The following is a 25,328-nucleotide window of genomic DNA, read 5'->3' on the forward strand; positions in this document are numbered from 1 at the left end:
GGGCTTTACAGGGCAATTCAAAAAGAATGGTGCAAAAGTAAATCGAATTTCTTCATATATGAGTTGACATACAACAGCCAGAATGACCTGAAAAGAGATAGAACTCTTCAAGATTTTAATGCACCTTACAGATGTCTGATGTGGGCGCCGTTGGTGACACTAGATGACCTAAAGCACTACATCTCCTCCACAGTGGAATCCATAACAGAGGATATACCAGGACATGTCTGGAGAGAACTGGACTACCAATTTGACATCTGCCATGTGACCAACGGCGCCCACATCAAAATCAAGTCTGTAGTCCAGTTCTTCCTAGACGTGTCCCAGTACATCCTCTGTTATGGATTCCATTGTAGAGGCAATGCTTTGTTTTCGGTCATCCAGTTTCAACAACGGCGCCCACATCAAACATCTGCAAGGTGCATTAACAACTTGAAGAGCTCTTCTATCTTTTCAGATCATTCTGGCTGTTGTAGGTCAACTCATTTATGAAGAAATCAGCTTTACTTTTGCAACTTTTTGGAAATCACCCTGTGTATTTAGCACCAAAAACGGGGTTTATCCTGCTTGGAAAGAGTTTTGCTGCATTTTCTTAAAAGTTTATTTATGGAGTAATTCTTGTGAGGGGATCCTATTCCACATTTGTCAGTAACTACATGTCTCCCCAGCAATATGCTGTGTGAATAGAGCCTTAAAGATGTTGCTTGAGAGTACTCTGAAATCATTGCAGCCCCATTAATGGGAAAAACATTGGTGTGAAAATAGCCTTAGAGAGGGTAGATACTCACTAGCCAAAGTGCAAGTTGCATCGGACAACCCACTGACAGCAATCAGCGTGTTATCCCATCGAAACTGTGCACTGGAATGTCCCATTTCTCGTCCGTGAAATGGACAGGAATAGGACAAGCCATGAGTTTTTGTGTCCCCCCCCCCCCCCCCTAAGGACCATATGTATAGCGTCATAGGTTATAATGACGTAGTGTGCCAGCTATGGCCAACAGGCAGTGCTTCGCCGACTTCCTTAGGCAGTTACCGTACAATAAAAAGCTGATAAGAAAATGATGCTTCACAGTAAAAAGAAAAAATATAGCTTTTATTTGGAAACAGTCATCCACTGTAATTGCAGACTCCTCTCAGTGGTCCTATTGCGGCATCTGCCATCATGTATAATAAGTAACAATGCACTCACGTTGATGATGTATATCCATAATTGATTGTCTGAACGGATCCTTAGAACAAAATCCACTATGCCCGCGCTCAGGAAGACTGCAGGGCAATAGGTTTCAAAGCCTCTGAAATCTAACAGAGAAGTCTGTTTTCCTTTACCCAAATCTTTGCCGTTCTTGTAGAAGTCTGGTAATGTATTAGAGAAGCTAGCGGCTGAACAAAGCAATCCCCATATGCTAAAATATAATTAATCTGCATAAAAGCAGCCAAGTGCACTACAGGAAGAAGAAAACAGGCTCTCCTTTACTTAACCCCCTCTATTTGGATCCTATGGGGTAAAATAATGGAAGTCTATGGCAAGTTCCAGGCCTACAAGTGACTACAAGGGGAGGAACGGATCTCCTTGCGAGCGCCAAGCTCAGTGCAAGCTGTTGATGTGCAGCGTGTAGAACGCCCAGGGCTCGGGAATATAGATCACTCCAGGGTATTTCTTGCGCAGAATTTTGTCATTCCATAACCACACAATCCAGACTGCTATGAGGAACAAAGTGACGGAAAATGAGAGTAGCAGGAAAAGGCCATTACTGTCCAGGCGCAGTCCTTTACGCTTCTGGTGCAAGATCAGAGCAAGCATTGCGAAGAAGGTGAATATGAAGATGATAAAGATTTGCCCCTCAGTTACCAGGTACCTAGAAGAAAGGGGAAAAGCAAAGCTAAGGCGACAAGTAGACCATGTTCACTTTTATTCGGCTGAACCGCTCATCTCTTTTGAGCCTTATAAACTACGTTATGTGGCTCATAGGTGATTGAACAGGGAAGCTGCGTTTCATCTCACTGGGTGCTGAGTTCCAGCGCTGTGGCACTGTGAAGTTGCCATGCGCACACAGCGTAAGGGCTTAGTCACCGATATGCGCAAAAAGAAAAAAAGCTCTCCACACACTAGCAAAATATGCGTGACCATTGCTTTCAATGGCGCTGGCGCTACAGCCGCCAGCCTATTCATTGAAAGCAACATGATGCAGGCAACCCCCACAGTGATTTTCGGGGAAGGGCTTGAAATATAAGCCCTTCCCCGAAAATCATTCCTAGCTGGTGTAAAAAAAATTTAAAAAACCTATATACTCACCTCTCTGCCATTGTCGAGGCTCTGGCACGTCTTGTCTTTGCAATCCTGGCAGTGTTCTGAAACTCTTTCAGCAGGCGGGGATTTAAAAAAAAACAGCGCTCAGCCATTTATTCAATTCAATGAATTGTCCGTGCAATCCCAGCAGTGTTCTGAAGCTCTTTCAGCAGGCGGGGATTTAAAAATCCTAGCCTCCTGAAAGGGCTGGGTCTGACTGGCTGGGCGCCCAGCCATTCATCTTCTGCCATTGCTTTCAATGGGGCCGGCGTTGCAGCTGGTCCCATTGAAAGCAATGGGCTGCAGGCAACGCCCCGCAGTGCATTTCGGGGAAGGGCTTGAAATAGAAGCCCTTCCGTGAAAATCATCCTTAGCTTGTATAAATAACAATTTTTATACGAGCTATGGCCACCTGCAGACGGCCGGGTCGGATCCGGCTGCGACAATGCTCACAGTTGGACCCGACCAGAGCCTGTGCAGAGAGCAGCGCGGCACTCACCTGCTCCCGCAGCCCTGGAACTTTCATGTGCCAGCTGCCGGGCATGCTCAGACCGCCAGGGGAGTGACATAGGGCATGCCCCGCAACGAAATAGAGCATGCCGTGATTTGTTTTCTGCGCGTGATTTTCTGCATACAAATCGCGGCCGTCTGCATAGGATTGCGTATTGTAATGCAATCCTATGCAGGCGTGTACGGGCGGAAATTCTGCGGGAAATCCCGCCGCAGAATTTCCACCTGTGTGCAAGGAGCCCAAGGTCAATTTATTTTTTTTTTTGCACAAATAGACTTCCTGCATATTAACACATGCCCATTGATTTCAGTGGGTTATTGGGGTGTGTAATACGCACCAATATAGGGCATTCTGCGTTTTGTTTTTTTCACGTGACCAAACATAGCGTTAAAAATACCCAATTGTGAATAAACCCATTAAAATCAATGGCTCTTTTCACTGCCTATTAAATGCATAATACGCTTTGTATTTACGTTTTTTTTCAGCCAGCTGTGTGTATATGCTGTCTTCTGGAGATGAATGGGAGAACGCACCCAGCCAACTGAAGAGTCACACCATGTGCGGGAGTGAACAGAGCGCCTGGAGAGTATGGCGAGCTCCCCATATACACCATTCCATCCCCTTTGAGCTCCGTAACATAGTTTATGGAGAACTATGGTGATGACAGGTTCTTTTCAATGGTAAATCTCCTAGTATGTAGATCTATCACATCCTCTGACATCTCAGAGGATGCTATTAGTGGGAGTCTGGTCTGAAACTCACTTTACCATGTAGCTTGCATCCGCTGGCCAATTATCACTTTATTTGGTGTAGAAACCCCACATCTTCATATTTAGGTACCACCTTATAGGGCCAATATAATTGCATATATTCCATACCTGTTTATTAGGAGGAATGCTCTAAAGATACTTGCCAGTAATACAGACTACTTGGTAGCAGCAACGACCAGGCAGATAAAGGCATCTCACTTTCCCGCTTCACAGTCGTGAAACAACCAGAGAAGTAGATGAACAGGATGAGAAAAAATGGAATGTACCTAAAAAGAAAAAAAATTATTTTTTTACAAAAATATTGCAATTTCAATACAGCAGAGAAACATGGCGATTGTGGCCTCAGGTGCCCTTAAATTTACTTCAAACCCTTTAACTGAACGACATTAAAGGAGTCCTTTTATAGTTTTGAAGAGAAAAACATGGTTGCGTCTTTTGTTGCAGTCTAGCCTTATGTACTGAAAGAAAGCTGCCTACGTACAAGGGTGGCACAGTTTCTGGAGGAAAGCAGACATTTTTATCTTTACAATCCAAATTAACCCCTTAATGCCAAAAGGACATACGTTTATGTCCTGGCAGGGTGATAGTTAACACAACAGGACGTAGACTTATGCCCTTTAGATAGCACGGGCACAGAGCATAATATGCTAGGCTGAAAAAAGACAAATGTCCATCCAGTCATAACAGGAGCCGGCTGTGACCGACAGCGGGGATCGGTGTTCACATATTTGGTATCATAGTTATCTGTAACGACCTGTGCAATAAGTTAAACAGGGTTTATACGTAAAAAGAAAAAAAAAAAGCCACTGGAGGCAAAATGCTAACTTTGTTCATTTTCCCAACCCCAAAAAATACAATAAAAGTGGTCATAAAAAGCAGTTGTATCCCTAAATGCTACCGGTAAAAAGTACAGCTTGTCACCTGCCAAAAAATAATTCGATAAAGATAGGCTCTCATATGGCCATGTAAACGGAAAAGTAAGAGTTATCGCTTTAGGAAAGAGGAGATGAAAATAAAAATTAGTTTTGTCCTTATGGCCAAAACAGGTTGTGTCCTTAAGGGGTTAAAGAGAAACAGTCACCAAATTAATGGCCAGTTACAGGAGTAATAGTCAGGGCACCAGCACATACTAAGTTGCCCATTCAACGTCTAGTTGGGGGAAGGGTGGAATTCCTTGCGCTTCATTAGAAATCAGGGCAGGTCAGCCCTCTTGGCACTGGGCTCACATGAGTGTCCCTATGGGCTGCCCAGACTCCATGAGCATTGACACCTAGGAAAAGACTAAAAATCATCCATCAATATAAATACTCTAACAATTATTGACAGTATTACAAAAAGATTGATGGCATTTACCAAACACTACTAAATCTAGAAAAGACGACTAGGGGGCACATTTATCCAAGACCGGTGTTTTGCAAGCGGGTCCACAATAAGTGCCCATGGAGAAACTTCTTGGGCTGCTAGTGTGCCTGTGCTGGTAAAACCTGCCATAGCCCAAGTTACAGTGACTGCTCTGCAACAGGTAGCCTTACAGGAGTGGCAAGAAAGAGGAAAAATGCTGAAAGGTTGCACATTTTTTCACAAATGAGAGCTTGTCACAAAAAATTGCAGTTTCTTAATGCTGGAATTGTGAAGTAAAAACGTTAAATGAACTGCCCCCTGAGAACATAACTGCCTGGCTAAGTGGCAACAAATATATATAAGATCAATACTATTACTTCATTTTCTGGCACAAGAGATTGAAGATATTGACAACAATCGATGCATCGTAACAGCTTCCAGGCACAGAAGCAGAGAAAATGGGTTAAAAAAATAAAATAAAATAAAATAAAAAAAAATAAAAAAAATCACCTTTGAGCCTCAGGGACAAAAATTGGTCATGGGAGCAAAGGGGCGGGGGGTTAATATCACTTGTAGCCATCAATTTGAGGCGCCCTGTTCTGGATGCCCCAATTCCTGGGTCCTTCTTCAATCCTCCAAGATGGCCACAGCGCTCCTTTCATTACTCGGTGTAGCGGTACTCAGATACTCCATGCTGGCTTTCGATTGGCCAACACGGCTTACCGTACTTGAGCAGCGCTGGCCAGTCAAAGAGTAGTATGTAGGGTCTTAGATTACCAATGCAGTGTGTGTTGGGGTTGTCAGAGAAGTGTTGCAGTCATCTTGGAAGACCAAAGTTGGGCTCAGAAAAATCACAGATCTGTAGTTGAACGCTGCAAATGGAGGGCGGCAGGTAAAACTGCAACTCTGGAGCCAAAACGTGTTTCAATGAATTTATCTGTGTGAGCCTCATCCTTTAATTGGGATTGGTGGCTCCTGATCTTGTGTGTAGTCCAAAGGCAGCGCTAGCCCAAAGAATATTATCTTGCCATATGGCATTTCTGTCTCAATCCATAGGAACACATAGACTTGTCTGCTCTGTGTCAACTAAACAGAGAACAAGACAGTATGGACACCACTAGATGGTGCTATTAACATATGGGTATGGCTACCTTCTGAACCAATCAGATCCCTCATTTGTGCTCCGCCTCCTTTTTTTTTTACTGTATCCAGTCTCACAAAACGAAGTTGCAGCTGCATCCCCCTCATTCCCGCCTTAGGGGTACAATATTAGCCTACACAGGATCAGAGTTACTCATTAAATGTTTAGTCATGCCGCCACGTGGTAAAGTTGCTTAAATGTGCAGTCACTGCATCTCGCACTAGCTTATCCTTTGTGGTCTCATGCTTTTACCCCCAGGGAGCATTGTGCTCCCTCTCCTTTTAATTCCTGCAACTCTGCCACCTAAAAAGCCAAGCACGACCTTCACAACCATCTCCATGGAGAAATCACCTGTCTGCATTGACAGCTACACTGACAGTTGTGTACCTGTCTGTACCAGAGAGACCGGCTGCACAGATGGCATGCGAGACGCTGATTAGCACAACAGGAAATTAGGCAAACAAAAAACTTAGAGTGACGTTCTAGCTTGTCTGGAAATATACTTTACTAGCCAGGAGGTATCAATCAAGGTTACTAAAACCACATGCGCCGCGAGTACCACTTGGCCAGGCATAGCGCGGTTTTTGTAAGGGAGAAAGAAAAAAAAAAAGTTTTTCTATTCATGGGCAATCCCTTCAACTCTCATCTGGTACAGTTTTTGTGGGTGACCAGGATCAACTGACAGTCAACACTGTTGCCAATAGGTCAACATCAAGGCTGTCTAAAGGTTTGGCGCACGAACGCTTATAAAATTAATAGGTGTTAGGCTCGACAGTCTAAAGAGATGCCAGATTTATCATCCAGCACAGTCGCTGTGATAAAGTTGGCACACTTGAAGACTGTCTAGTCCAGTGATGGCGAACGTTTTAGAGACCGAGTGCCCAAACTGCAACTCAAAACCCACTTATTCATTGTAAAGTGCCAACATGTCAGGGGGCGGGGCTTATCATGACGTATGCTTTTTACCTCCATCATCCTTAAAAGGACAAGGCTGTTTCAAAATAGACAACGTGCAGATTTTGACTTCTTTTGAATGCAGAAATGCTGTGGAATTTGCCACGGAAACTTCCGCTGAGGACATTCTGCAGCATTTTCACCTCATGTAAACATATCCCAGCAGTGATATTGACCCCCCCCCCCCCCAGAGCGGCCCCAACAATAAGGGTGACCCCCCTCAGAGCGGCTTTAGTGGTTATAGTGACCCCGCACTGCGGCCCCAGCGGTAATAGTGACATCCAACAGTGGCCCTAGTAGTAATAGCGACATCCCACATCGGCCCTAGTAGTAATAGCGACACCCCACAGTGGTCCCCAGTAGTAATAGCGACACCCCACAGTGGTCCCCAGTAGTAATAGCGACACCCCACAGCGGCCCGTGCAGTAATAGCGACACCCCACAGCGGCCCGTGCAGTAATAGCGACACCCCACAGCGGCCCGTGCAGTAATAGCGACACCCCACAGCGGCCCGTGCAGTAATAGCGACACCCCACAGCGGCCCGTGCAGTAATAGCGACACCCCACAGCGGCCCGTGCAGTAATAGCGACACCCCACAGCGGCCCGTGCAGTAATAGCGACATCCCACAGCGGCCCGTGCAGTAATAGCGACATCCCACAGCGGCCCGTGCAGTAATAGCGACATCCCACAGCGGCCCGTGCAGTAATAGCGACATCCCACAGCGGCCCGTGCAGTAATAGCGACATCCCACAGCGGCCCGTGCAGTAATAGCGACATCCCACAGCGGCCCGTGCAGTAATAGCGACATCCCACAGCGGCCCGTGCAGTAATAGCGACATCCCACAGCGGCCCGTGCAGTAATAGCGACATCCCACAGCGGCCCGTGCAGTAATAGCGACATCCCACAGCGGCCCGTGCAGTAATAGCGACATCCCACAGCGGCCCGTGCAGTAATAGCGACATCCCACAGCGGCCCGTGCAGTAATAGCGACATCCCACAGCGGCCCGTGCAGTAATAGCGACATCCCACAGCGGCCCGTGCAGTAATAGCGACATCCCACAGCGGCCCGTGCAGTAATAGCGACATCCCACAGCGGCCCGTGCAGTAATAGCGACATCCCACAGCGGCCCGTGCAGTAATAGCGACATCCCACAGCGGCCCGTGCAGTAATAGCGACATCCCACAGCGGCCCGTGCAGTAATAGCGACATCCCACAGCGGCCCGTGCAGTAATAGCGACATCCCACAGCGGCCCGTGCAGTAATAGCGACATCCCACAGCGGCCCGTGCAGTAATAGCGACATCCCACAGCGGCCCGTGCAGTAATAGCGACATCCCACAGCGGCCCGTGCAGTAATAGCGACATCCCACAGCGGCCCGTGCAGTAATAGCGACATCCCACAGCGGCCCGTGCAGTAATAGCGACATCCCACAGCGGCCCGTGCAGTAATAGCGACATCCCACAGCGGCCCGTGCAGTAATAGCGACATCCTACAGCGGCCCGTATAGTAATAGCGACATCCCATAGCGGCCCCTGTAGTAATAGCGACATCCCACAGTGGCCCCTGTAGTAATAGCACTCTCCCCTCCGAGACCCAAATTCCCACCCCCCACACCTCCTCTGCTTGGCGCTGTTGCTGCCACTGATCTCAGGAGCACACTGACATGCTGCTGGACACCTCCTCCCTTCCCAGCTCTTGCGGAACCAAGTAGGAGACGTCAGAGGAGGGGGGAGGAGAATCCCAGCTGCACACTGACATCACAGTGTGCGCCGGGATCAGCACCTCTAGCAGCGATGTCGAGTGAATACCAGCAGGGGAGCTGCGGCACCCCTGCCGGTATTTACTAATGTGGTGAGCGGCCAACGGTGGTGAGTGCCAGCTGGGAAGGCTCTGAGTGCCGCCTCTGGCACGCGTGCCATAGGTTCGCCACCACTGGCCTAGTCTAAGGGTCCTTCTACACGGGGCGCCCAACAGATCGTTCCAGCAACAATCGTTTGATGCTCACGTTCCTGTGTAACAGCACAAACTCAGTGAATGGAGGTGCAGCAGGCCAGGGATCATTCTGGTCTGCTTCCAATCACAATAAACAGGCAGTTGTTCATAAGTGAGCAACTGCCTGTTTACACGGATCGGTCAGTCATTCAGTTTCTGCAGATGAGAAGTGAAATAATTCTTTGTTCAGTCGGGGCATACATTTACACTTAATAATCACTCCAACACCCCACTCGATACGGGAATCCAAACGGTCGGCTCGTGTAAAAGAGCCTTAATTTTATAATGTCCAATTATAAGGCCGCCTTCAAACATATGGAATGCGTTGCAGAATTTCCATTAACGGGATGTCTACGGAAATTCTGCAGCTTTTACAGTTCAAGCTAAATGAGTGAGATTTTACAAGTCTCCTTCACCTATACTGGAATTTTTTTTGCAGAAACACCCGAAATTTGAAAAACGCTGCAGATTAAGAATCCGCATCTGCATTTTTTAAATGAAAATTAAGCAGAAATGCAACAGCTTTTCGCCAGAGTTCAACTTTTTTTGTGTGCAAAAAATGCATTTAATCTGATTGGCAATCTGTTTGTTGAGGTTTGAAAACTAATTTTGCCGGTGTCCATTTAGATGGCACCAATATCAGGCAAACGATGCCCGACACTCGTCCCCGCACACATTCGCTCGTGCTGCTGCACAGAAACAAGTATCGCTGGCTCACAGCGGAGAGGCTGCAGGAGGAGACTTCTCTTCTTGCACTTCCCTCTCCATAGACTTAACATAGCGGCCGTTCAGTACTGAACGTCTGCTATTTACACTGAACGACGATCGTACAGCTCATAGTAACATAGAATGTTAGGCTGAATGAAAACAAGGTCCATCTAGTTCAGCCTATTTTAACCCCCCAGTTGATCCAGAGGAAGGCAAAAACCCCAAGAGGCAGAAGCCAATTAGCCCATTTGGGGGAAAAGTCCATCCTGACTCCATAATGGCAATCAGAATACTCCCTGCACAAATCTCGCACAATTTTCTAGGCCGTGTGAAAGAGGTTTAAGGTTGCGCTTGTATGTAGCTGACCTGCTGTGGATTTTCTGCAGCTGAAAAGGTCTGCAGCCGATCCGCACCATTTGATACAGAATTTGCCAGTGGAATGTAAATTGAAGAAGTGAGGTCTGCTGCAGATCCACTACAAAATTCATACCCGATGGTGTGAATTTTGACACAGATTTCCTGTGGAGTATTTCATCTGCAGCAAAGAAGCCATGTGTGTAAACATCCTCTGGGCTCATTCACACACAGCAGATTTGGTGCAGATTTTCTGTAATAGAAAAATTCCATTACAAAATCCGTATCAACAATCTGCACTGATGCGTGCGGCTCCGCAGCAGACTTCAGACTTCACACCTTGAATTAAAAGGGTGAAATCTTCAAGTCCACATGAAAATCCGCACAAAAAGGCATCAGGTGCAACTTGGATGCGCCTGTGTAAGGAAGCCCTTAGGCAGTATTATATAATTAAATCTGCCTATGTATATTGTAGGTCTTTAGGATGTGGTCGCACCCGGGCCCTAGCATTAGGGGGCCCATAAGGTCTCTTTTCCCATAGGAGATGACCTTTATTATATAATGAAGCCTTATGGTTGGGGGCGCCCCGTTACAGATTTCGCACTGCGGCCCCAGGCTATGCCTCTGCTCAGCCTGTGAACCCATAAATGCTGCCATGTCCCGACCTCCTCAGGTTTTCAGGATATGCTGGAAGTTGTAGTTTTCCAATAGCTAAAGAGCCACAAGGTGGAGTCCACAAGGTCCTGCTGCTCGTCTCAAGTTTGGTAAAATGCTGTATATTACATGCAAACTGTCATTTTTAGGTTCAACTCTTGTATCTGTATTTTGGCAATGTTTAATTTATATAAAAGCAGGCCAGCAAGTAAGGTGTTAACCATCTATTTTCATACTTGGGGTACTTGATTGTAATTGGTTTAATTTACACTGAAAAAGGAAAAACAAAAATCACGCCCCTAGAACTCGCATGCAGTTCCATCTCAGACAGATCTGTAAATGATTAGAGTTGTGGTGTGATTAGATGAATAGTCTTGTCACCCAGGCCCTAAAAGTGGTTCCCCCCTTGTCCTATAAAAGGCTCTCGGAGGCTCCTTGTGTGTAGGGACCTCTTTTTCCGCTTGTTGACCACTAGACACCTCTACGACGCAGAGAAGAGATTTTGACCAGTTTACAGAGTCTGAGAGGGGCGCATTATTGGGATGGGAGAAGCTGGATGGTCGTATTGATGAATTGTCCCCCACCGGGCCATTCTGACCGGACTGTTAGGAGGTGTTGGGACCAGTATGTGTGAGGGCACACAAGGCAACCGGGCTAAGGACGCCCTCTACAGACCACAATCAGAGAGATCGTCTGGCAAACACGAGCAGCTCTCTTTCGTCGTCCGCCATCCAGAGACAGGTGGTACCATCGCTACATCCCCTGTGTCTTAGAATCATTTCCAGGCACTTGGCTGAAGGACATTTAGTCTCACAGTGCCCATTACATGTACGGCCTTTGACACCCACTGTCGCCTCCATTTGCAGTGGTGTAATGAACAACAAAACTGGACTGCTACAGAGTGGACCGTGATGTCTTCAGGGATGAATCCAGATTTCGTTTTGGCACCGACGACGACCGTGTTAGTGTCTGGAAACCTCGGAGTAAGCGCCTCAATCCTGCCTTTGCTGTGAAGTGGCGCAGTGCCCCCTGCTGGTGTGATGGTCTGACAAGAGGTGCATTTTCTTGCATCTACAACAGTTGGCGAAAAAGGGTACGTGGCTTCCATCTAAAGACTGATTTTTAAAAAATCGTCTGCTAGTTTTGTGAGTTAGTTAGGCCACTGCGGTACATTTTCCAATCAATGTATACTGTTTAGGGGAACATAATGCACTGTAATTACATACATCTGTACTACTTGGCGGGAGGCCTGCATTAGGATCCTTTTAGACTGGCCAAATCCTACATGTGTTTCAATTGGTGCTTATTTATTTATTCATTCATTCATTCATTCAGTTAAATTTTCTTTTACACAGTCCAAGAATCAGCTTATGGGGGTTGAACAATCACCACTACAACCATTCTCCCCATAGGCTGACTGTATAAATCCATGTTCACATGGGTAGATATACCACCAATCAGCCATTGTTTTTTAGGTTTGCTGAAATATAACAAATCAGGGAATGAATGAACGTTTACTCATTCGCGACTGATCGTTGGTCTTTTTATGCCGCTCACTTGTTGGGTGATCAAAGCTTTCAAAGGAATGTTTGGGCTCGATAATCAAACAGTGTAATAGAATTGATTATTATTACTAAATTGATTACAATATCAGTGTTGACAAGGACATCCTATAAATGCTTACCACATGGAATGACCCAAGTATTCATCATAGTAGTACAACAACTCAAAGGAGTCCACCTGTAACAAAAGAAGAAAACATGGGTCAGGTGGGGTAACATATCTCCTTAGGGAGAGCACCAGGAAGGCAAGTGACGAGACTTAAGGCCATCCATTCTCCTCTAGGAAATATGCAAATAAGGGAGATGGAACAATACCTCTGCAGCGCCACCTATTGGATGGCAGCATTCCTTCAAATCAATGTCTGACCTTTTATACAGGTCTGTAGAGCAAGGATTGGGAATTGAAAAAACAAGCCAGAATCCATACACAGACAGCTATTTCAGGGTTTTTACACCCCTCATCAGTGTGCAGTAGGATCCTGGCTTGGCTAGTGAGAGGCCTATGACATGGGTCAAGGAGGGGGTAACATCACTTCTTAGGGAGAGCACCTAGAAGGTAAGTGAGGAGACTTATAAGGTCATCCATGCTCCTCTGGGTAATATGCAAATAAGGAAAATGGAACAATACCTCTGCAGCTCCATTTCCTGCCCCACGTCACAGGCCTCTCATTAGCTAAGCCAGGATCCCACTGCACACTAATGACGGGCAAAAAAACCCTAAACAGCTGTCTGTGTATGGATTCTGGCTTGATTTTCAATTCCCAATCAATGCTCTACAGACCTCTATAAAAGGGTCAGAAATTGATTTGCAGGAATGCTGCCATCCAATAGGTGGCGCTGCAGGGGTATTGTTCCATCTCCCTTATTTACAGTAGAACACGAGACAAGATGGACTAAACAACAAAAAATGCACCGAGAGTCTTGATCCCCCATTAATCAATTATAAATGAATACCCAGATAAGCACTGCACTTTGAAGTTGGTACTGAATATCTAACTTTTCGGATCAATGCAAATTCTTACTAATGGTTTAAAGTGTAACTACACTTTTAAAAAGTCTTTCAGCATGTCACAGCGACATATCAAAAGTTTTCATCTGTGGGACTTTTCATCTGTGGGACCCCCGCGGATCACTGAAATGAAGGAGCTGCAGCGTTCACCTGAGCGCTGTGCTCCTTCGACTGCCAACGTTGCTTGTCGCTCCACTTGATAGCTAAGGATAGGGGTCTTTAACCCCTTCCCGCCCTATGACGTAAGGGTACATCATGACAGGCTGGTACTTCGCACCAAATGACGTACCCTTACGTCATCAGGATAGTGTGAGATCATGACTGACTGACAGGGAGCCGGCTGTCAGTCGGCGGGGGGGGGGGGGCGGTGGGCAGCATCTAAGTAGACCGCGGCAGGGAAAGAGTTCACAGAGGGAGACACTGGCGTCCTGTAGTGCTAATGCCTATGCTCGCTGTATAAGCGATAAGGCATGTCAGAGCAGTAGCTCTGCCATGCCTTATCACAGCGATCATAGGTACAGTGTTGTAAGTCCCTCAGAGGGACTCAAATAGTGTAAGGGAAAAAAAAAAATTTGAACCCCACATATTTGGTATTGACGCATCCGTAACGATGTGTACAAAAAGTTGAACACGCTTTTTATTTTGTACGGCAAAAAGCGTAAAAAAAAAATGCTAAAAAACAGAGGCAAAATGCTAATTTTTAGCATTTTGCCTCCCAAAAAATTCAATAAGAGTGATCAAAAAAGCCGTACATTCCCCGAAATTTGCAAAAAAGGGGTTTTTATTGCAAAAAAGTGTAGAAACCTAAAAAAAAAAAAAAATATATATATATAATTTTTTTTTTAGGTTTCTACACTTTTCGGTTACGATACCAAAATTCTTATATATATATATATATATATATTATATAATATAAGAATGTTGGTATCGTAACCGTACCGACCCACAGAAAAAAATTTAGTGTGTCATTTATGCTGCATGATTAACGCTGTTAGAAAAAAAAAAAAAAAATCTCTGGCAGAATTGATGCATTTTCTCTCCGTTATCATAAAAAAAAAAATGAAAAAAAGTTTTACAATGTAGTCTGTGTACCCAAAAGTGGCACCGATAAAAACTACAGCTCGCCACACAAAAAACAAGCCCTTATACGGCCGCGTCAACGGAAAAATAAAGAGTTATGGCTTTTGAAAAATGGAGATGGAAAAATACCAAAAATCGCTTGGTCCTCAACGCCAAAATAGGCCATGTCATTAAGGGGTTAAGTCAGTCTTCAGCTACTCAGAGGAGATAAAACGATGGCAGCCAAAAGAGCTCTGGTGATCGTTGCAGCACCTTTGTTTCATAGATCAGCGGGGGCCTCAGCATGCAGGTCCCCACTGATCTAAACTTTTGACATATCAAAAGTTTTTTGTTTTGTTTTTTAAATGTACAGTTACCATTTAAAAAATAAATAAAAAACATTGGCAATTGAACTGACTTCTGAACAGTAATGTGTTGCCCTGAAAGTCAGCTTAAAGTGCTACTGTCGGAATAGTAAGCAAAAATGAAGTTTGGGGTACAGTAAACTACATGCTCAGTCCTCTGAGCATTGTGGGTAACGCTTCTGGAGAGCGCGGTGAAGTCTGTGGCTCCTCTCCAATAGTAGGGCCGAGCCATCTAAATGATTGCGAAGTCACTAAATATGCGCTGTTGCATGAGTGCTGCATTTAGTAATTTAAAGGGGTATTCCCACTTTGGACATTTATAAGATATCCACAGGATAGGTTATAAATGTCTAATAGATGTGGGCACCATCTCTGAGACAGCGGGCCCAGGACCCCCGTCCTCCACGGTGAGGCGGCTGTACATGTCCTCGCCTCTCTCCATTCCCTCTTATGGAACTTACACAAGTGTCCGAGCATGGCCGCCTTAAAGTGGAAATACCCCTTTAGTGATGCCACTAAATTAAGGCAACTGTCATGGCTGCACTCTGGCATCACTAAAGGGCATCATCATCTCCAACATGTGAGCTGCAGAACCCCTTTCCCATTTGTACACCCGTACTTCTCACCAGGGTGGGGGGCTGTAGATTTTGCATAATTGGGTTGTCCCGCACAGACAAGTGAAGTTGATATCCGCTGAAGATGAGTCTATGGTTGACAGAATCTCCCACCAGGTGGATACTTGCCCCCATGACAAACGTCATAATGCTGATATAGATCACAGAGTTAGGGAGGGTCTTTGGTGATCTTTCTATCAACTGGAAAATACAAGAAAATTTGAGAATTACATTTTTTTCCCCCGAGTTCTGATTTTTCATCATACCTACCAGTATAGCATGCAATATTAAAGGGATGCTCTTTAAAAGATCATATAAGGGAACTGCATAAATGGCAACTTCCCAAATTATTGTAACCTAGCATTGCAATGCTAGAGACTGTGCAGATGGCAGCCTGTATTCTGGCGATGACTCCCTATAGCCCTACTCCTTACTTAGATTGTACAGCTTTAGGTAGATTTCATGCATTTCTAAGCTTATTCTGGCTACAAGGATGGAGCTTCACTCTTTAAAGCCTCTATTTCCCTCTGGTTTACTCTTTAGTCCTGAGTACCATTAATCCCATTTCACCTTCAGCAGCAACAGCGGAGTTATAACGTTATAAGCCATATGGAAGTAGTCGCCTGCACTGGGTTTATTCAATGGGAACCAATCCAAGGGAAGGATAATCTGCAGAGAGAACAGAAAACATGACTTCACTAATAAATCACTTCATCTCTGGTTGCAAAGAAAAGATACATCTGGAAAGAATACACCGAGAAGCATTCTGCATTTGGAGTCTTATATGTGGAATTTAAAACATTTCCTATAATTTGTGAACACTAAGCCCAACATACATATGGCCGGGAGCCGAGTGATGGATTACAACGCATCTAACACAAAACGCCAAATACAATTAAGTTAAACGATGCAATGCGGAATATTAAAAAGGATCGAGAGGATGCGGTGAAAAACGGTCTTCAGACAGAAAACTTAAAACTGCAGACATATGCAAAGTGCGAGGCCCGCCTGTTATACAGTGGCAGCGATGTCACTTATCGATGCAGAAACGGCACTTTTCACGTCGGAATTGCGCCCATTAAGAGGCTATGTATATATGTGGCGGAAATGGTGAGGAATTTCTGCAGTGGAAAAGCCGTATCAAAATTTTGTTGAAAGCCACCATTTGGATGCGGTTTTTGACGCGGATCCACAGTAGATTTTACCCTTTCAATTGAAGGGGTGAAGTTTACTACGGATCTGCTTCAAAGTCAGAACGGAGGTCATAAATTACGATACGGTTTTTGACATTTGTGAACATACCCTACAGCTGGTGTCACATTGTTTGTTTTTTTTGGGGGGTTGGTTGCATTTGCTTGCAGCAAAAATCATTGAGTCCAGATGTTTGATTTAGGCCTCACGTCCATGGGGAAAATCAGGCCCGCTCCGGATTCTCCAAGGAGAATCCGTAGCGGGTCCCTCCTGCCCCGCGGACATGAGGGCTGAAAATAAGAATAAACTTACCTCCCGCCCGCTCCGGATCTTCCCTTCGCCGAGGCTCCATCTTCTCTCCGTCGCGGCCGGATCTTCTTTCTTCGGCCCGGCGAATGCGCAGGATGACGTCGGTGACGTGCCCCGCGCATGCGCCGGCCCGAAGAAAAGAGATCCGGCCGCGACGGAGAGAAGATGGAGCCTCGGCGAAGGGAAGAACCGGAGTGGGTGAGTAAATTCCTATTTTAGGTCTCCCGCGGATCCGGACGGCTTCCATAGGCTTCAATAGAAGCCCACGGGAGCCCCGCATGAAAATGGAGCATGGTCCAGATTTTTTCATGCTCCATTTTTAAAAAAATCCCTTTTATTGACCATCCGCGGGTATTTATCTACCCCGCGGGTGGTCAATGCATCCCTATGGGATGCGGATCCGCGGGCAGGAGAAGAGTTAAAATCCGCTGCGGATTTTAATTCTTCTTTTGCCCGTGGACATGAGCCCTTAGGGTTGCAGTAAAATGTGAAAAGCCATACAAACAGTAGCAAAAGTGATTTAAAAAAAAAACAAACAAAAACAGCAAAAAAAAAACAAACACATTTTCTTTTTTGAATCCATGGTACTTTTTCAAAATCTCAGTCTGGATCTAGGGGTTTTTTCCTGCCATTTTTCCATATGCTTCTTTATATAGGTAAAAGAAACAAACAAAAACGCACCAAAGAAAAGCATGTACAACTAAAAAATGAAACCAAAAAGTCAGTACAAAAAACAAAAGGCAGGCATTATTTACATTAAAAAAAACAAAAAAAGTCATATGATTTTTCTGGCTTCTTTCTCATCACTAACAGCTGACTGACAAGAGGGTTGGGAATTGGACCCCACCAGTCTGATTGTTAAGGTACCTTTAAGATAGACCATCACTGACTTCAACTGTCAGGCGCATAAGCACCCAATAGCCGTACCGGTGACCGTTGCTCGTGTTTTACACAGGGGTGATAGTCCTTCAAATGAACGGAGGCAGAATGGCAGCTATCATTCCAGCCAACCCGCCTCCATACACTGTAAACAAGCAGTCGCTCATATACTGAGCAATCATCGTTTACACAGATCCTGAAACCGCTCAGCAGTTGGCCTATTTCAGTGAGCTGAAACGGAACGGCTAGCAACAACTTCTTGCTCAGTGCCCCGTCACTGGTCGTTTGTAGACGGGCAGACAGTCACCCGAAAATCGCTCATTTGAGTGATTACTCAGGTGAATATTGGCCGGTGTAAAAGGTACCGCAAGTCCTGGAAAAGCTCTGTAGTAAAATGTGTTGCCAGCTGGGTCTCTCTGGCCCAGACCTGCCTGATAGAGGAATTTGCTCTTGACATTGAAGAAGGACTTCTACTGCCGAAGTGGTTAGTACTGGCCGTAACTCAACGAAGATTCCTCTGATCTCAAATTTTGGAAAATTATGTCTAAAGATGGAAGTTGCCGTTTAAGGAATATCTAAATGTCCTCAAGATCTCCATAACCAACCCTCTAAGTACGGCTCACTGTCTACCAACAGACAGAAAGCACTGCCGTCTCAATCAGTCGAAATTGATTGATCCGGGGTTTGAGGGACTGTTTCATGGACATCTTTGAGAAGCCATGTTTTAAAGAGCATCTGGTTGACGAGAAGTGCATTTTAAATTAATTAGCACCATTGAAGTAACATGCATCAAGTGATCCCATACCTGGAGCCTCAAGTTACCGCACGGGATAATGTAACATAGCAGCAAACCTTTCACAGTTTAAGCTAACTAGTACTGCCACCTTTGAAAAGGATAACTTAACATTTTGACATTGTAATAGAGTATTGTAACAGTCTTCCGTATACCACTCTACGTCAGTTCTTGACCTACTTCAGCCCAGTTGTGACAAGATCAAGGATCAGTCACACCTAATAAAAAAACAAAGCTACAAATACATTAAAATGAGACTCAAAAAGTTTTCCAGCTGTGGAATGGTAAAAAATAAGGAAATAAGGCATGCTCTCCTCCTTCAGTGGTTCCCCTTCCAGAGCTGGAGTCCTGGTCTCTCCGAACCCTAAAGAAGCTGGCTGTGGTCACACACCATTCAATGTGCAGTGGTGCTTCGGCGGTGATGCTGCCAAGAACAGCACAAGACTGCAGATAGCTTCTTCTGGGTTAAGAATGGCAGGGACCGGGACTCGCAAGCCAGGAAACCCCTTTGAAAATTCATTCTGTAAACAATGACACTTTTTATTTTTATTTTTTTAATACCCCATTAGAGAATTCAGAAATAAGAGTGGGGTTGCCCGTCTCAGATAAAGTTCAAGTCTTGCTCTGGAGGATCTGGTTTTAATGAAAGATATGTAAGGCTGCAGTCACACATCACTGATTTGCTGTGGATTTTGTTGTAGATTTGCAGCAAATTTCTCCCCCCCCCCCCCAAAGGCACAATAAATCCATCCAGAACAATTCCCCCCGCCCAGAGCAATTTCCACCCCTCCCTGTACAGTAATCTCAACCAGAGCAATTTCCACCCCCCATACAGTAATCCCATCCAGAGCAACTTCCACCCCCCCACCCCCGTACAGTAATCCCATCCAGAGCAACTCCCCCCCCCCACCTACCCATACCGTAATCCCATCCAGAGCAATTCCTCCCCCCAACGGTACAATAAATCCATCCAGAACAAGTACACCCTACACACTCACAATAATCTCATCCAGAGAGATTTCCACGCCCCGCCCCCTTACAGCAATCCCCCCTCTCCCCACCCATACAATAATCCCATCCAGAGCAACCCCCCGCCCCCCACTTGTACAATAATCCCACCCAGAGCAATTTCTCTCCCCCCCCCGCCCTTCCGTACAATAATCCAATCCAGAGCAATTTCTCACCCTCTCCCACCCCCAATGGTACAATAAATCCATCCGGAACAATTCCCTCCCCCACACTTGTACAATGTTCCCATCCAGAGCAACTTCTTCCCTCGACCCACCCTTACAATAAAGCCATCCAGGAGTGATTTCTTCTCTATGAGATCTCAGAATAAGAGGCTTACAAGTGTTATATGCACTTACCATAACAATTGGACGGCCGAAGTCCAGAAGCCAGTTCTGCAAGGTGAAGTAGAACCACAGGTCCAGGTGAAAGCGGTTATTTCTTGATCCATCATCGGGTTGAATAGCACCAAATCTGAAGGTATCAGCAATAATATTAACATTACAGAGATAGAACTTAAAAGGGTATTCCGGAGTCTGGGCAAAATTTTCAACATTTCCCTAATGTTCCCACCAATTGTCGTTATTCCAAGCATCCATCTAAAATCATCAAACTAAACTTCAGCACCATTTTTTTTGCCAACCTGCACCATCACTGCGTTCCAGCAAGCTTCAGATTTCCACATTGTAATTAAAATGGCCACGGGGGAATGCAAAAACGACATCTCCCAGAATGCCCCACAGCCGGTACGACAAGTGAGCAATCATAACTGTACAAACTGTGTCGCCCTTACAGAACATGAAAGCACTGAGCGTGCCTGACCAGTAAGACAGCGGAGCGTACAGAACGTGGCCATTGGATACCAATGGAGAGCTAAGCTGGAGGGACCACAAGTAAAGGAAGATCTCTGCCGCTTTGTAAAACAAGTTCTAACACTATATTGCACAATTACATGTTATCACTTTATGAAGCATGTAACTTTCACTTTGAATCACTGGAATACCCCTTTAATGACATTTATAAGTCTCACTCAAACTCCACCCATTATGAAGACAATCTAGTGTCAGATCTAAACTAATATTATGACATTTGGTAGTAGAACACCACTAGTTTTTGGTTGGGGCTCCGCACAGACCATTTGTAGGGTGACCATTCCAGTATCAGTTGTGCCACACTTGCAGTCAATAGGAAATCACTTTATAGACAATAGGGGTGGAAAAAATATCTGTGTCCAGCTGTGACCGCGAGGGAGCCATTACACCGCCCTATTCATGCCAGCGTCTTAGCCTGCCAGTTAAAGGGCTTTTCTGAGCATTTACTATGGACCTATTCTCAGGAATGGTCATCAATAGCTGATAGACCGCAGTCTGCGGCTCATCTGATCCTCGCTAACTGAGCCAGACATGGGCATTGGGGTCGGAGCTGGAAGTGTAGCAGAAGGCATCACTCCTACTGACATCAATGGGAACAATGCCTTCCATTACACTTTCGGCTCCGACCCCAATGCAGATGTCCAGCCCCGCTGTACTGACAGAGTCCGGAGGATCAGATATTAGGCAGGGATCCCAAGCGGTGAACCCCCACCAGTCAATAACACTGTGCAACACAATTTTTGTAACAGATAGGCGGTTTATAGTAACTTTGGTGCGCTGAATTCAAATATAATATCCGTTTTTTTTCTCCCATGTAAAGTTTTCCAATTATGGGGAATAATGTAATCCAATTGTCTCAGATTGGGGTCTTGTATTGAGCCGGGCGCCCATGTGATCATCACCTCTCAAGGGCTCATTGACACAAGAAAAAAGTGCTCCGCAACAAATTGTGACGGCTGTAGACACGGTTACCAACAAGCGTCTGCATAATTAAAGAGAGTGCGACTGATTAATTAAAGTTTTCCAACTCCAGGCAACGAGCCTTTCCTTGTGCGTTATGTTCACAGGGCAAACGTCAAACGAGATGCAAGCCAATTCTGCATCACATGAGGGTGCATTCCAAAAATCGCGCGAGTTTTGTGCGTCGTGAGACGCAGGAAAATACAACCCTACCAGAGATCTGCAGACGACTTTCACGCATTATGAGGCGGATCCACTGGATTGGAAAGGGTTAAAATCCACAGCAGATCTGCGACATAAGTGTTGAAAAATCGGCACAATTTAGGTGCGCGTTTAGCTACTGCAGATTCCCAGCGAATTTTCTGCTGTGGTGAGCTCAAAGCAGATACACTTTGTAAGAAGCTGCCCTAAGGCTCACTCAGTTTTTTTTTTTAGCGTGGCGTTTAAAACACTTGCTAAAAACGCTGTAAAATACCTCCACCGATCTCAATGGGGCTTGTCAGACGCTTTTCGAACACTGTCTGCTCTATTATAGTGCGTTTCAGCAATTTTTAACTTGGCATCTCACTCGGGTGCACCTCGCCGGCCGTGCTATGCTTTGCCGGCCCCATTGAAAACAATCAGTGATGCGATGCAAAGGAGGGAATGCCTAAACATAGGATATGCCATGATTTTTTTTTGGCACCGCGAAGAAAAAAAACAAAAAAACAAAAATGCTCGTGAGTATGAAGCCATTCAAAATGGGTTGATATTCGTGGGAGATTTGTGTGTCGCAGTGCACAAATGTCGCAGGTTTTTCTTGACCATGTGAAACTGGGTTTAGAGCGTATTCACACATGGCAGATTTATTGCCCATGCTCCTGCTCCATACATCCGCTTGTGCGGCACATATGTGGATTTCTACGGTACAAGCTCCAGTTGGATGAATAGGACAGTCAAAGAGACATCTTCAAAAATCTGCTGCATGTGAACGAAGTCTATAGCTGGGATCACACAGGGCGTATTTCTGGCGGAAATCTCACGGTTTGGCTGGAGCGAAAAAAACCGCGAGATTTCCCCCAGGAAAGCACCGCTTCAAAAACTGCGGCACTTAGCCTTGGGTTTTAAAGTGGCCTGGCCATGCGCTTTTCCGTTGCGAACGGCGCTCCCTTAGAGGAGAGCGCAGCCGCAGCGGAATTTAAAAAAAAACAAACAAAAAAAACTGACATGCTGCGTTCGGCGAATCTGCGCCACACCCCTGGCATTAATGCGACAGGATTAGCGGCCGCAGGCGGCTTTGACGCGCAAATTCCATCCGGAGTCTTGCTGCGGCAAATCTGCCTGTGGCCGTTGATCCTGGGATTAGTCAGCGATGTGGATGAGATTTGTCAAAAATCTTGTCCACATGGGGTGGCCAATCTGTCGCGGCAAAGCCGGCGCAGATTCCCCGGCTGCAGCACGTCAAATTTCTTTTTCCTCTGTCGTGGCAGTGCTCTCCTCTACGGGAGCACCGGCCGCAACGGAAAAGCATGCGGCCAAGCCGCTACAAAACCCGCAGCTATGTGACGTGGGTTTTGAAGCAGCGCTTTGCCGGCGGAAATCTCGCTGCCGCCAAACCGTAAGATTTCCGGCGGGATTCTGCTCTGTGGGAACCCAGCCTAAAGGAAAACCCCAGGAGATGCAGATCCACCATAATGTCCCCCCAAAGAGCCTGCAGCAGCACAACATATGCTCCACCCTTCAGGTCTTCACTAGGTAGAACACAATGCAGCAATCATTTCTGGAGTGCCCTAAGTCTTGTTCGCACTATGCAGCGCAGAGCCACATGATTTTTGGGGATTATAAAATACTGTATTCCGCATCCCCGGCATTTGTGTTAGATTATTTTTTTTTTACATCCATGAAGACGCTCTTTCTTCCAACCAACCTGAGCAGATAGAAAACTCCACAGCAATTCTTTACATAAGACCGCAGCCATATCCGACACGTCTGTCTCAAGACGACCTGCGCCAATGTCCGGTCCCCGCGCTGTGCAGAAGACCGCTTTAGGCATGCAGAATGGATCCAATGAAAGTACATGACTCCATTCACACTTGGGTATATTACGCACGTAAAAAAAAAAAAAAGCAGCATGTTCTGTTTTACTGTGTATTACGCACGATTGATCCCTATTGTTCTCTATGGGCGCGTAATAAACACTGTACATACACAATTACATTGCAGACATGTACTGTCTAAGCAACGTCGCCATTAAATTATCAAATTCCACTGCAATAAAAATATGTAAATCCGGCTTCACACGGGCGTATTTGTGCGCAAAATGTTGGCATGTGCAACACGCAGAGGATTGAACCCTTTGATTTCAATGGGATTATTCACATTTTCATACTTTGTGCGCACATTCTGATGGCGCAAATAAAGAAAAAATAATTATATATATATATATATATATAAAAATTCTCTATTTTTCTGTGTATCTTCGCACCACAAGTTTCCATAGAAGTCAATGGGGGGGGGGGGGGTGTAATACAAATTTGCATGCAGTATGCTAGAAGATGCGTTAAACAATTGCGTAGGAAAAAGAACACATCTGGAACGCATTAAGACTAATTAGCCATTTCAATTGATGACTCTTTGTTTATCGCGTTCAGATGAATGTGCCTTGCCAGCGCAAAAAAGTGCAGCAAAATGCACCGATGAGGGGGGGCGGGGTGTGTGCGCGCGCAAGAGCTGACGCACACGAGTTTATATACCGCACGTATTTTTGCAAGCTTTTTTGTGCTAAACATTTGCTCCATAAAAAGTCATGTAAATTGCGCACATTTGCAGAAGTCGACAAATGAGGAACAGAAAGGAGATTCCAGAGATTAAGGCCGGCTTACAATTTGCGCGTGCAATAAGCAGAAGAGAACCCACTGAGTTCAATAGGTTCGTTCTCATTACCTTTTTGTTTTTGCGTGAACCAGTTCTATGTTTTGCGTGCATTTGCGCACCACGGTCCCCGTAGAAGTCTATGGGAGATGTGAAATATGCTACAGAACGCTGTGCAAAAAAAGAGCGTATCTGGAACTCATTAGCGCGTGAACGAACATGCCCTGCAAGCGCAAAAAGGACGCTAAAATATGCCAATACGCACGCAAAATTGCCTCGTTCTTACTGTAACGATGCTGCACTGAGGCATGCGTAAAAACACATGCGAAGCTGCCCTGAAAGTGTTCACCCACTAACTGAACAGGTGAAAACTAATAGATCAGTGATCGTCTGACCGCTGGGACCCCACCGATCCTGAGGGACCCACGTCCCTACATGTGTGCGACCACCGGTCCAAGCCTTCCATTGGGGCTGATGGGTACAAGCGCTCCACCATCTCCTGCCCCACTGAAGGTGAATGGGTTTGTGCCAGAACTACAAGTTACCCCCTATCCATAAATGATAGTCAATGGGGTCTCACTGCAGAGACCCCCCATAGATCCCAGGACGATCGTGCATCCATTCACTTTCAACGGGACTGCAGAGATCGGAAGCGCTCGGGCATTTCCGTCAGTCCCATTGAAGTGAATGGAGTGCGGATCGTGCATGCTCGGCAATGTGACATCCAGGGACCCCCGTTCTCAGGATGGCCGGGGGTCTCAGTGCTCAGACCCCACCCATGTAATAGTTGTCACCTATCTACTGCATGGGGGAAAACTTGCTAAAACTTTCAGACCCCGGAAAACCCCTTGAAATCCTCGCAGATGCCATCATGCCGCTCTGACGTCCCAGTACGAGGATGTCCGTCACTGCCGGGAGAGGGCGCACACATTCTGTTATACCCCATATACCTGGCCGGAGATCCCGGAGCCTGCTGATGCCGCCGGCGGACCGCGCTTTGCATGGTGCCGCTCTCCGGTGTTTTGAGCTCCGGACCCCGCCGAGCTGCAAGACTTCAGTGCAGCAGCCAATCAAGTGTGACGTGAGAGGCGTGTCCAGACAGGGGCGGGGCGAAAGGGAGAACCACATACAATCACGTGAC

The 25,328-nt window shown here is 45.9% G+C and overlaps 2 protein-coding genes across 2 annotated transcripts in view; one reads left to right on the forward strand and one right to left on the reverse strand.

The window, feature by feature from the left end:
• Nucleotides 1-25,328, forward strand: part of FEM1B (fem-1 homolog B) — a 39,127-nt gene that overhangs the window by 5,768 nt on the left and 8,031 nt on the right. The window lies entirely within an intron of this gene.
• On the reverse strand, nucleotides 1,073-25,274 carry CLN6 (CLN6 transmembrane ER protein). Its single transcript, XM_066592944.1, has 7 exons — nucleotides 25,138-25,274; nucleotides 19,865-19,979; nucleotides 15,896-15,994; nucleotides 15,338-15,526; nucleotides 12,401-12,456; nucleotides 3,712-3,834; nucleotides 1,073-1,856 (listed from the first exon to the last, which is right to left on the reverse strand). The coding sequence occupies exons 1-7, from the start codon at nucleotides 25,188-25,190 to the stop codon at nucleotides 1,586-1,588; spliced, it is 906 nt and encodes a 301-aa protein (XP_066449041.1). The 5' UTR covers nucleotides 25,191-25,274; the 3' UTR covers nucleotides 1,073-1,585.

This window comes from Eleutherodactylus coqui, chromosome 2 (assembly GCF_035609145.1).
Source record: "Eleutherodactylus coqui strain aEleCoq1 chromosome 2, aEleCoq1.hap1, whole genome shotgun sequence".
Classification (NCBI taxonomy): Eukaryota; Metazoa; Chordata; class Amphibia; order Anura; family Eleutherodactylidae; genus Eleutherodactylus; species Eleutherodactylus coqui.